The 13,503-nt window shown below is 43.9% G+C and overlaps 1 protein-coding gene across 1 annotated transcript; it reads right to left on the bottom strand.

Annotated features, from left to right (window-relative positions):
* Positions 1 to 5,237: 5,237 nt before the first annotated feature.
* Positions 5,238 to 13,166, bottom strand: chmp4ba (charged multivesicular body protein 4Ba). Its single transcript, XM_080495483.1, has 5 exons — positions 12,837 to 13,166; positions 9,038 to 9,215; positions 8,573 to 8,687; positions 8,062 to 8,188; positions 5,238 to 7,127 (listed from the first exon to the last, which is right to left on the bottom strand). Exons 1-5 carry the CDS (start codon positions 13,018 to 13,020, stop codon positions 7,063 to 7,065), a joined length of 669 nt encoding a protein of 222 aa, XP_080351609.1. The 5' UTR covers positions 13,021 to 13,166; the 3' UTR covers positions 5,238 to 7,062.
* Positions 13,167 to 13,503: the final 337 nt, after the last annotated feature.

Raw genomic sequence — 13,503 nt, 5'->3', positions numbered from 1 at the left:
AATGTTCTGTGGTATTCTCGCAGTATCGCGTTGTAACAGCGACATCTAGTGGTCACAGATGGTACATTACGATATACATATTTGTTCCTATTCAAAGTGCAGCCCTAACATCAGAATCAATGGTGGCACTCATCAAAATATATAGAAAAGAAACATTTTGGTCATAAAATAAATAACATAAAATGACATTTTAAGACTTTAAAATGTGAATAAACACACGTACACACACTTTCTTTATTAAACAGCATTAAAATGACAAAAATTATGGCTAGTTCACATTTTTTAATATGACCTCCTGCAATGTTTGTGTGTGTTTTTGAAAAGCCACTTACACTAGCTTTATAAAGGGAAGCATGGCTTTTATTCTATATTTTAAAGTTTAAGCTGTACCACTTAATTCAGAGTTGGCAGAATTATTTCATCAGATTTCTTTTTTTATATATTTTTTTGCTTTTGTTAAATTGACAACAGACTGAAAAAGTAAGTTAAATAAATATTAACAGCTGAATTATCTCGGTTATCCAGGTTTAAAGAAAGGATAACAAAAGTATTTTCTTTTAAGTCATATCTTGACTTTTGTGAAATGTGCTACTTTTTTCAGTGATTTTGACTTTGAAAACCAAAAATCTCAGATTAAAAAAAAGATTAAATCTTGCAATGTGTTATTCTGAGATTAGTTTTTGTGTATTCGTTTCAGAAAAGTTGTGCATTTACACTAAAATGTTTAAAAACGATGTAGCTTCCATGTTGAGCCACTAGTGGGTGGTGTTGTTTGTTTTGGTAATGAAACCACACAAACGTGCAGCAGAGAACAATGAGTTGTAAACAACAACAATGAGAGATCACGGACATTCTCGTGGACAAACGACCAAGTTGGATTGCTATTATGGTGACTGTCAAAATAAAAGTACCAAGTACCAAGGGAATATGGACTGGGAGTCGTGACATGATGTTTGTTATTGTCCATCTCCTGACGTGCTGGAGAACTATTTATAGCGGCCATGGTGCACATGTTCAGTAGCAGCATTTATCCTGTTTCCATGGAGACAGAGTAGGAGCCATGTTTCACCTGGGACCCAGTGTGTGATTGTCGACACCTGGTGGCACTGTTTTTCTTGTGCGTCATGTTCGATGCCGACGTCATGTGTTTCAATGCCGGTTGTGTCCCACTTTGTTGGCTACTTGCTCCACCTGCCTGGCAATGTCCGGCTGAACATCAGGTAGTGGGAGGAAGATGCTCTATAATCTGGATTATCTGAAGTTACATCAGGTAGTGGGAGGAAGATGCTCTATAATCTGGATGATCTGAAGTTACATCAGGTAGTGGGGGGAAGATGCTCTACAATCTGGATTATCTGAAGTTACATCAGGTAGTGGGAGGAAGATGCTCTATAATCTGGATTATCTGAAGTTACATCAGGTAGTGGGAGGAAGATGCTCTATAATCTGGATTATCTGAAGTCACATCAGGTAGTGGGGGGGAAGATGCTCTATAATTTGGATTATCTGAAGTTACATGAGGTAGTGGGAGGAAGATGCTCTACAATCTGGATTATCTGAAGTCACATCAGGTAGTGGGAGGAAGATGCTCTATAATCTGGATTATCTGAAGTTACATCAGGTAGTGGGAGGAAGATGCTCTATAATCTGGAGTATCTGAAGTTACATCAGGTAGTGGGAGGAAGATGCTCTATAATCTGGATTATCTGAAGTTACATCAGGTAGTGGGGGGAGATGCTCTACAATCTGGAGTATCTGAAGTTACATCAGGTAGTGGGAGGAAGATGCTCTATAATCTGGATTATCTGAAGTTACATCAGGTAGTGGGGGGAAGATGCTCTACAATCTGGATTATCTGAAGTTACATCAGGTAGTGGGAGGAAGATGCTCTATAATCTGGATTATCTGAAGTCACATCAGGTAGTGGGGGGGGAAGATGCTCTATAATTTGGATTATCTGAAGTTACATGAGGTAGTGGGAGGAAGATGCTCTATAATCTGGATTATCTGAAGTTACATCAGGTAGTGGGAGGAAGATGCTCTATAATCTAGATTATCCGGCACGCCCCCGGTTCGGAGCAGGGACCCGGAGGAGCTCAGGTCATGCAAACTATTTTTTTTTCTCATCACCACTACCAGGAGAGCTGGACGTATGTGAGTGTAGTATGTGTAAAATACTGAATAAAATGTTGTGCTGTAAGACTGGCTTTATTTTCACTCTCACATTTCACTTTACAAGGTGCAAATTTACACGTGGATCGCTGATATTGTCTCCAAGTGTATTTTAGGTAAAATCGTAAAAGGAAAAGCCAAATGACAAAATCTGGACACGTATTTTGTTCGTCCTCCTGGAGATGAAGCCGACATTGTCCGGCCAGCACAGTCAGAGAGACAGATTTACAGGAAGCAATTCTAACAATCACTATGATGGTTGTTATTATAGTAGCCCGGCCGCCTAGCTTAAGTCCCCTTCTTTCTCTCTGGGCTGATGTTAGGGACTCAGCAGTTGCTCGCTGCTCCAGGGTAGAACCAGACCTGGTGCCAGACCAGTGTGCTACTCTCCTCATGCTGCAGGTGACACGCAGACCGTGGACGATGAAAACCCGTCTCTGGAGTGTTTTCACACTGATCAGGCCAACTGTGCTGAAAACATCCAGGACGCCAACATTAAAAGATACATCCTTTAGGATGGGCCCATGCAGACCCAAAGGTCCATTTCCCACTGATATTGACAATCGGTGTTTATTGGAAAGTTGTTACATCTCGACCACTAAAGTGAGGATGAACCTTCCTGGAGGCAGGATGTGCTATTCCCCCAAATGAGACTGTGGTTACTGAGCCTTGCTGGCTTCTTGCTAACCGAAATGCCCCGTATTACAACAATGCATGGGTGAACGGAATAAGAGACTGGAAACATCTTTCTGCCAAAGTTGACAATCATGAATCCACGCAAACACATCTTGTCGTGGAGCTCATGGCTAATGTACCTCTAACTCTGGCTTCATGCAACCTGGCATTCAGGGGGCACAGGAAGGTTCTAGCTCAGGGAAATACTGGCAACTTTTTGTCAATAATGGAGTTATTACCGCCATACGATATGCTATACAATATGCTATACGATACGCTATGTTTAATCAAGCCACCAGCAGGGTCAGTGAAATTACCCAAGTCACCAGATTCAAGATGAGATTATTCACATATTATCTCAAGATGTGAATGCTAACGTAATTAATGAAATGTATAAAGCCTTGTTTTATTCCATTGTCATGGACACAAAGCAAGATGTGTCAAAGACGGAGCAGCTGAGCCGGGTGTACCGTTACGTAACTGTTGTTAAGAATGACATGGGTATAGCGACCGATATACACATCAATGGAGTGTTTGGGGGTTTTGAAGTGACTGAGGGCTCGTCAGCGTCAGAGCTTGAAAACCAAATCCCGGGCTCTATAGAGACAAACGAAATAGATCTGTCAAAATGCCGCGGACGGGGCTATAATGGGGCGTGCGAACATGAGTGGTATGTATTCAGGCGTACAGGCAAGAGTACCAGAGAAGGAGCCCCTTGCCTGTTGCGTTCATTGCGTTGCCCATAATCTCAAGCGCTCCTCAGTGACATAATGACGCCAGAGGGCAGAACCGTCACATTAAAAAACGCGGGTCTTTTGCGTTAAGGCACAGATATGGAGACATTCTAAAAGCCCTCGTCAAAATATCCCTGACCAGTGACAACACAGATGAGTGTGGTGAAGTAAGTGTGCTCAAGAAGGCCATCAGCAAATTTTCTCTCATATTTTTAGTAAACCAAGATTCTTGAATGTTTAAACGCTGCCTCATATTCTGAAAGCGTCTATTCTAGTAAGTAGCAACTTTTACATTCAGTGAGGCTTGCCCCCCCCCTTTTAATTTTGACCCTTCCCATCGCCGTAGCAACCTCTGAGCTCATTCTCCAAGTTAAAACTCATCAGAGTTACCACTTGAGGAGCTCAGTGGGACAGGAGCGACTGAGTGTACTGGTCATGTTGTCCATAAAGACTGAGAGAGCAAAGAAAACGGACATGGAGCATCGTGGACCAGTTCGTGGAGCACAAGGCTCGTCGTATGTCCTTCGAGTGGTGGTGAGTAGGTCTGTAGTGCTTCATATTGAAACTGTTTGTTGGTGCCAGTTTGACTAAACTTTGTAACTCTTGATACAGCCTGCTGAGCTCTCATTGGTTGAACCAGTTAAAGTGGGTGTCAAAGTGATGTGGTCGCTCTCCGTGGTGCTGAACTGACGTCACTTGCTCTTGTTTTATTATTAGAGGCCATGTCGCCTCATGTGTTTGTTGTTCTCTTGGTTTCTTATACTTCATGTCCGTTTGACGGACTTCAACATGACATAGTTGCTCTTTGTGCTGCTGAAGCTTGTAACATGTAACATTGTGTATGTTGTAAAATAACGTCATGACGATGCTTTATTATTTGGGTTTAAAGGGCCGGGTCATGAGCCCCGCCCCCGGCCCGGCTCTGGTTTGTTCCGCTGGTGGTTTTTACTTCAGGAGTTCTGAGCCCAGAATGTTTCATTAAAATTGACTTCATGTTGAGATCGTAATCATTTTCAGTACTAATTGTTTGATCTTGTAAGAATATAGACAGTGTCATTCCACACACTGTGATCACAACAAAGAAAAACTTTGAAGTGTAAATTTAAAGGTTATTATAACAGTATTTTACCAGTCTGGCCACTCAGGCTGAAACTGGACTGTATGTGCATTAAATCTTATTTTGTATACATCTTATATCCATGTATTTATATTGTATACATGCAGTATTGATTTAGCCATTTTCTTTTAAATGAACAGAACATATTTGGTGTTTGGTTTGTTCAAGTAACTGCTTCTACAGTTTGTCTTTATGACCCGTCCCTTTGAAGAGAGGACACCTGTCTGCAGGGGACACTTGACCTTGGATTATAAGACGTCCCCACATCACAACTCTTACTGTACAAGCTGCTTCTCAACAAATACGTCACCCGATCAACAAAAAAATTGTAATGTTCTGGAGAATTTGGTCATTTGCTTTGCTACTTTCCCTCTAATCTTTCTCGATAAAAGCATCTGTACTTTTGGTGAAAAAGTCCAGATAGAAAGTCATTTATTTCATGAGAAAAAGACTAAAAGTCAGTGCGTGAGGTGCAGCCTATAAAGAACAGGTGCGAGAAGAGAAGCGGTCCTGGTGAACAAACGCCAGCGGGCCGACTCTCTGATTGAATTCCAGCTTTATTCACATCATCTGCATACAATCGCACACGGACCAGGAAAACTTTAGCAAACCTCTGTGTGGCTGCAGCTCGCAGGGCGTTTCTGTGCGGCGAGCCTGAAGGGGGTTGGATGTAAAACGTCACAAAAGGAGAGAGAAAAAAAAAGAAGAAATACAGGAAAATGAACAGGAGTTGATATCAGGAGTGTTTGAGGCCCAGGTCGTCCGTCACGCCGCCGCCAACAGGACGACGTGGAGCCGCTGCGATAAAAGTGAGGCAGTGAGTGGAAGTTTCCTTTTTTTTTTTTCTTTCCCCCCCTCCTCCTCCTCCTCTCCGTCTATTTCAGGAAGACCAACGTGGAACAAACACGTCTCGGCGTGAAAGTGGCCCGAGCACTACAGGAGTCAAATCTCGCCGTTTGACTGAGGTTTCTGTGCATCTCTCACACACACACACACACACATACACACACACCGTCTTTAAATTCAACCGATGCAGGATTTTCTCACTTTCTCGTCACTGTTAAATCTCAGACGGGGCGAAGGCGCTGGAGGTGTCAGGCACGAGACGCTGGGGGGGGGGGGGGGTTTACAGCGTAGCAGCAGCAGCACTGAGGACGACATTCTGAATGTTTCCTTCCAATCCGGATGTGTTTTCGACCTTTGGGTTGAGTCTTGACCCTGAGTGTGTAAAAGGGAGCCACTGAACGCACAACTTCTACTGCCGACTCTGCAGATTTGAAAACATTCGCGCCTCAACATTCCTCAAAAAGAAGCATTTTAATTAAATGGGGACCTGGGGCAAATCGTACCGTTAACATGGACGTCATCAGAAGTAGAATTTGGGTTTTCAACGTGATCACATTAGATATACCAACAAATCAAGCGCTTTGAGCCTCGAGTGGTCACAAGCTGGAGCCGAAATGTAAAGTGGCGAAACACGTTTTAAGCGAGATTCATTTCTTTAGACGCGTTATGATTTTTTTTTTTTTTTGAGTGCAAAGCCCGAAACCCGTCGACTGTAAAATGTGACGGGCTTGAGCTTGTTCTTTTAGCACCGACGGTCAGAAAGTCTGGAACAACTGAGTGGTATCGTATCGTCACTGGGCTCGGTTCCTCGCCACGACAGGACTGAGAAGACGACACGAACTGGCACGAAAGCAGCATTTTGTTTACGAGACTTCAAACTCAAACTATCCTCTTTTTATTTCAATCATGTTTTTAATGCAAAAGATGTGACTGACAATCAGATTTTTACCATCAAAGTCCGTGTTTGAAATTTGACAGTGACGTATTAATGATAAAGTCCTGCACTTTTAAATATATATATATATATATAGATTTTTTTATATTTATCTATGTCTGTAGGTGTTTAGCAAGGTGGTCTGCCATCATCTCTGCCAACACAGGAGAGCGATGACGACACAGGAAGCAGAAAAATGGCTGCGTTTTATCTGTTTTTGCTTTTTTTTTTTTTCTTCTTTTTTTTGTTTTTGTCACTTGCAGAAATGAGCCTCGTCCTGTTCCTCCACACACCCTTTTCCCCTGCAAGTATGCACCCGAGCGCTCACTCGTGCGCTCTACATGATTCGACAAAGCGAACCGCGGGCCGTGGTGGCGTTTTCTCCTCCGGGAGGCTGCGGGTCACAGCTGGAGGTCACAGTGCATACTTCAGGGTAAGAGTTTGGTTAGATATTGGGACGAAGGCTTGAGGACAGAGTAGCGTGCCAGCAGCCCAGAGTCCTCGCCTCTCCACGTCGATGTCCGGGACCCGTTTTGGTGACAGAGAGGAACGCGGGGGGAGGGGCGCTCGCCGGGCCGGCCCGCTCAGTTAGTGGCCCAGGCCTCCAGGTCCGCCATGTCGTCGTCGTCTTCCTCCTCCTTCTTTTTGGCTGAAAGAGGGGGAGACGGGAATGAACACCTGAGGTCGATGTGGTCACATGACACGGGAGGAAGACGGTAACTGGGGATGCACCGATATCACGCCTCTTCTTCTTTTGTTTTTTTAAGGACGAGTACAAATACCAACCTTCAGCCACTTGCTGATACCGAGTTCTGATACGAGTACTTATTAAATACCATGAAGCCTACTTTGTATTCCCTCGTGCAGAGACGACCCGAGGACTCCTCTTCTAGTTTTATCGCTGAGCCTCTGCCCCCATACCATCATGTCCGTCATCAGTCTACTAGAAGGTCAGGATTTATCTATTTTGTTCACGGTTATAGTGTTTTTTTTTGTTTAAACACATCTATGTGGCTTTATTACAAAAAACAAGCAGCAGCGCCCCCATGTGGCCCGGAATACTAACTACACCGTTGTCAGTTTGCTCCCCCCCCCTTTTTTTTTTAAACAAACGGATGAGGTGTTGTCACATGAGAACGGGACCTCAGTTGGACTTTTAATCCTGTAGCACCGCTGGTGTGCGAGTTCTGAAACTGTTTAGCATGTAGCATGTAGCATGTAGCATGTAGCATGTAGCATGTAGCGCGGCTCAGAGTTAAATCCTCCCGATCCACTGAGCAGTTCGACATCGTTCAAACTCTGCTGCTCCACATGTCTCCGGTGATAAAACCGGTGGTTAAAAACCATCTTCCTCCTCCTCTTGATATTTTGCCAGAACACACGTTATCGTCCGTCTTACGCTCGTCGCTCTCACTAACGTTAAGGGATCTCCAAACCGCGGACATCGCTCGTCGTCTCTCGTCTACCTGCCGCCGACGTTGACGGGTGATATCAGTGCATCGATAAGAAGGAGAAAGACGAAGACGCATTAATCATAAAGCGAAGAGTGCGAGCCGTGTGTGTGTGTGTGTGTGGCGCCGTGCCTGGTCTGGATGGGAGCGACGTCGACGGTACGCTGGGGAGAGGAACGTCGTCCGCTCCCTCGATTCCCAGGAGATCTTGGTCCAGTTCCTCCTGTTCCAGCTCCTCCAGCTCGGCCATGAGCTCATCCTGGAGTTAAAGACACAAACGTAAAGGAGGAGGACGGTAGAAAACCAGACAGAGTTTAGGATGGAAGCTAACTGACTCATCTAAATTGTGGCATCTTAACATGTTTTTGTAAAAAAAAAAAAAAGACGCTTTGAACATAAAAAAGAAAAACTTTAATCGTATGAAATTCTACTTTAAACAAATAAAACTGAATTCTGTTTTAAAATAGAATTAAAGATTTTAAAGATAGAGTTCCATCTTTAAAATAAAAGGAGGAAATGACGTGTTTCCCAGCTCTTTTGCTCCGATAAACCAAACAGGCTGGTCAAAGTGTCTCGTCTCCTCTCCCACTCCCTCTCCCGGCGCCATGCACCTCCTTTTCGCTTGGTTTTTTTGTGTTCTCACCTCGTCGAAGTCATCCCCGAAGCCAATCGGTCTCGAAATGACGTCGCCGATCTCCTGTGCGATTTCCTGCTGCTCTGTGATGTCGGCCATCAGGTCGTCCACTTTGTCGATGTCCCTGTGAAACAAATGCCGTAAAGGTTTCACGAATTGCAATCAAACGTGAAACATCTTCAGACTATAGTTCAGGCCTGTGAACAGTGATGGGGCTTAAATCTTTGGTCTTACTTCACAGATGGAATTCATTTTTCCCATTTATTAAACCCAAGAACATGAGATCAGTGTTGGGCTTTTTGGCGGAGGCTACGATTGTCCCAATTTGTTTTATTTATTCGATACGAGTCACTAATACTTAAAAAAAACCTCTTAGTTTAAAGTAAAGTCGAGGGCTATGCTGAGTATTACAAGGTGAACGGCTCAATTTGCGATCGTTTCGAGCAACCAGTGGTTGTCCGGGGCGTCTCTCACATGTGTCCGTGGGCGGCCTTCATGGCGTCGGCGGCGAAGCCCATGTTCTTCAGCACTTCGGTGTTGGTGTTGGCGTTCTCCAGAGCCTCCCTCTGGAACTCGATGGTGGACAGCGTGCCGTCGATCTGCGCCAGCTGCTTCTCGTAGCGTTTCTTCCTCTTCAGGGCCAGCAGGGCGGCTGCACGGGGAGAGAGGGACGGTGAGTGCGGCCGGCCTCGCCTACCGGTCCAGCTGACGAACCAGTCTGGTTCTGCTGGTGGGTTTTTGTTTTTTTATGAACAAGTTTCAAGTTCAAGATTCAGTTATAAACAATGTAACGTAGGAAATCACCTATAATTTTCCCTCCCCGAACCCCAATAATACTACTGACAATAATCACTGCCAATAAAATACATCAAAATGCACACAGTTCATCTACAGTAGGCTTTCCTTACACATTATTAGTATACAGTTATACAATCTCAACTGCATCCATCTTTTGAAAATAGGCAAGAAAAGGGTCCCAAACATCGTGAAATTCTTTAACTGAGCCTTTTGTTGTGCATCTGATTTTTTCCAGCTGTGTGTGATACATGATGTCACTGACCCAGAGTCTAAATACAGGTGGCTCTGGATCCTTCCAGCCCAGCAAGATCCTCCTCTGAGCCATGAGTGTACAGAAAGCAACCAGACTGGCCTGGGCCTTGGTCAATTGTGGATTTGAGCTCACACCAAAGATTGCCATAAATGGGCAAGGGGCCAGTGTCTTACCGCCCGTCTCGGAGAGGACCTGGAATATACTGTTCCAAAAGTTATGCAGTTTTGAACAAGTCCAAAACATACGCAACAAAGAGCCAGGTTCCATCACAAGTGGGGTCAAATCCATCCCTCATCCTACTGAGCTTGGTTTTTGACCAGTGGAGGCGGTGCACAACCTCACATTGAATAACTACATGTCTGAGGCAAACGGACAAAGAAATGCTGGTGGATTTTAACCCAAAATAAAACCGGAGACTGTGGCTTTACTTTTAAGGCCTGGTTTAGGTCCGATTGGCCAGCGCCTGAGCGTGAGCAGCAGCAGCAGCATTCCCACCGTCACAGAGGAGTGTATTGGTAAAGTTGGGTTTCGAGAGACTCCGAGCAGCAGCTTGTCGTATAAACAAACCCCCGGAACCCAATGACAGTCTGGCGCTATTGCTTGAAAATGCTGCCGCGTAAACGCAGCCTTATTTCAGGTCTCCTAGCCTTTGACAGCTCGCTAAATAATGTGTTTGTAACAAGATGTTAAAAGCCAATCATATGCTTATCATACAAAAAAATATTTTGCAAAATGTGAAAAGCCTTCCATTTCTTATACAAGTCTATATATGTCACCACCTCTGGAACAATCCCAGCACATCAGCGAGTTCGGCTGTCCCTCAGTACAATCTGCTTTGTACGAAAAAACTAAAAAGTACATCAGAGTTTTGTAGACTAATTGTTTGGATGCGGCATATATCCAATAGTGCAATGTGCTCGGTTTCTACCTTCCAGATAAACGCATCAATCTGGAGCTCCGACTGGGAATATTGGATCTTCTGCAAAGTCACTATGGTGAGAAAACACATTTAAAGAAATATTCCACTTGTCCCGATAATGGACGCATTCTTTACAGACCCGACGACGTCTGGTGATAAATAGTGCAACCACGCAGCTGATGTTGTCGTGACGGGTTAAACTATGCATAATATGAAGAGCTTTAAAAAGTCAAACATGTTTCCTGACACTGCGTGTGTGAACCTATAAACTATGTTGAAAATCAGGTTTCAGCGTGATCTCGGTTGGAGGAGGAGGAGGAGGTGTGTGAAGAGGTTAGAGAGGACCTCCCGGTCTGGGATTCCCACAAGCCAGAGTCTGATCAGAGTCATTTGAGTACTTTCAAACATTCGCGAGGATTTATCCCTCGGAACGAGGGCTGCTCAATTAATCGAGTTTTAATCGTGATTCCGATTTCGGCTCCAGACGATCTCAAAATTCCTCTGCAGGAGGAAAAAGGATGATGTTGTCGAGCCGACGAACGGGAGTCGGAGGCAAGGAACTCCAAACTTTATTCTCCATTAATCCACACTTCTCAGTTACTCTTCTGTTCTCTCTCTCCAACATGGAAGCGCAGCGCCACACGCTGTTACACCAAAATACTACCGAGCGGAAACCCCGCCTCGCTACAAAATAAAGTTCCCCACCACCCCACAGTAACTGGGTGAATTATGAACTTTACTGATCACCACAAAGTATTTATGTTGGACTTGCTTATTAAAGTACATCTCCATTTCTTGTTTTCAAAAGATTAAGTGCAGTACAACAGATTATTTTTTAATGCTACATTACAAGACATTTTTATATATTTAAGAGTCTTTTTTTTTTACCCATGTTCAATAAATGCTGTTCCAAATTCAAAGACATAATTGTGATTTCAATATTGCCCAAAATTATTGTGATTATGATTTTTTTCCCATAATCAAGCCACCCTAGCACGCGCCCTGTTTTTGTTTAAGAGTATGATTTGGTCTGAGTTCTAAAGCCTTTGACACTTTCCTAAGAAAAACTACGGGAAAGAACAGGGACGTCCATGTCCGGTGGGTCTGCAGAGACAAGGAGCCCAATAGCGGCCCGGACGCAACCAGGCCATCGAGCAGAAGTGAGTTGGAAGTGGAAACACAATCTGAAATGAAGTGGTGAGCCTGAAACACAAGGGTCCACAGTGTGCAGCAGGGCCCACCTCGTGATCGGATCACCCTAAACACACCTTGGCACCAGGACTGAACGGGCCTGTGGTGACATGATCGCTGACTAAAGTCACATTTAGAGTGAAAATGCTATGAGATAGGAAAAAACAACAACAAACAAACAAACACAGGAGAAAACCATCTCAAGGCCTTTGGAATTTGTACTTCTAATCAACACTGCTCGTTCTCTCCTAGACACTTTGTGGAAGGTGAATATTGATGACGACTTCAACCCAGAGACACCTTCTTCTACGCTTCAGCTATAGAAAGTTCATTTAGTCAGACAAAACTTAGATAGCCTCATTAAACAAACATCTAACGCATCTTTGTTGGCTTGAAAGGGACTGAGGACTTTTAAAATGTAATGTAAATACATTAACTAAAGCTAAAAGTCAGAAATATTTTATCCATAGTTATTTTGGGATAAAAAGATAATAAAAGGCCTGGATAATAAAATATAATAAAAGATGATTCTCAGAGATTCTCAAAAGGAACGTGGTATGTATAAAAGGGAATAGAATGTTAAAAGACTAATATTAAACAAAGCACATTATATCAAGATAACTAACATTTTGAGCAGGCAGTGGCGTTTCTTACAGATTATTGGAGATATAATCCACGTTGTGGCTTGAGATTTAAAGCAAGCAGACCTCTTTTCTTATTGTAATCGAGCTAGTTGCCCGATTATTTGACTTCCAGGCGAAACCTAACTTAAGTGCTAAAGTTGACACTCGTGCCCCATGTAAACATTAGGTGTTTCGAACTGGGTGGTTTCCTTGTTGACTTGTGATCGACGACCTTTACTGCTGATACTGCAATTTTACAACAAATGTTAAAAACTCGACAGAAATCCGTGGCCGCTTAGATTAAACTTTGGAAATGTCACGACCTTTGCCTTCCCCGCCCAACATTCGCCGTTTCGAGCAGCAACACGGGACGCTAACGAGCTCGAGCCACCAGTTAACACGGACACCAATACATCCAAAACACCGGCCAGACGACAACTTCACCGTTAGCCCGGAGGCTCGCCAACGAACTCACTGGCTGTCACGCACCTCGTTTGTTTTTCGTGCCATTTTTCTTCGCCGTCATGAGCTCCTGCTCGATCTTCTTCTCTAAAAAGTCCTGTTTCTTGGTCAACATCTCTTCCGTGTCCCTCAGCCGCTGGATCGCCTCCTGGGGTGTCGGCGCTTTCCCACCCTTACCGCCGCTACCGAATAACTTCTGAAGCAGCGACATTTTGGAGTTGAATTTGAACGGTAATCTGCGTTTTGGGGCGCCGCGACCGGGTGGTACTTTGTGACAGCAGACAGACGAGTGTTAGTTTGCCGAACTGCCCTTCTTCTTCCGCGAGCCTCCGCTCGTCCTGTTGTTTTTCTCTCCACTTCCGCTTCTCCTCACAGGCCTCGTGATGTCATTACGTCAGCGTGACTCATGCGTGACTCGTGCTTTCTCGCTCATGGCGGGAATTCCCCGGCACGATTTTAAGTATAAAAAAAACAAAACAGCGTAAATGTAACATGCAGTTTTAGGTACTGTCATTTTAAAGTAATTAATCACATTACAATGTTCTTGTCCCTTAATTGTACAAACGTTTCACTAGTTTCGCATTACTTTTGATGCACTTTCACCAAAATATAACTTTTTTTTAAATTAAAGAATCACAACAGTTGAACAAAAGAACTAAAACAGACAATTCACAGAATTCCATATTTAATTATA

The sequence above is a fragment of the Blennius ocellaris genome (assembly GCF_963422515.1).
Source record: "Blennius ocellaris genome assembly, chromosome: 4".
Taxonomy (NCBI): domain Eukaryota; kingdom Metazoa; phylum Chordata; class Actinopteri; order Blenniiformes; family Blenniidae; genus Blennius; species Blennius ocellaris.
This window is presented reverse-complemented; position numbering and strand designations above follow the sequence as displayed.

Excerpts from the sequence above, each read along its gene's own strand:
- chmp4ba (XM_080495483.1), bottom strand. The coding sequence starts at position 13,020 with ATGTCGCTGCTTCAGAAGTTATTCGGTAGCGGCGGTAAGGGTGGGAAA. Across the intron at positions 8,189-8,572 it reads TCGGGGATGACTTCGACGAG|GATGAGCTCATGGCCGAGCT; the intron begins GTGAGAACACAA and ends CTTTAACTCCAG. Across the intron at positions 7,128-8,061 it reads GTCGCTCCCATCCAGACCAG|CCAAAAAGAAGGAGGAGGAA; the intron begins GCACGGCGCCAC and ends CCCCTCTTTCAG.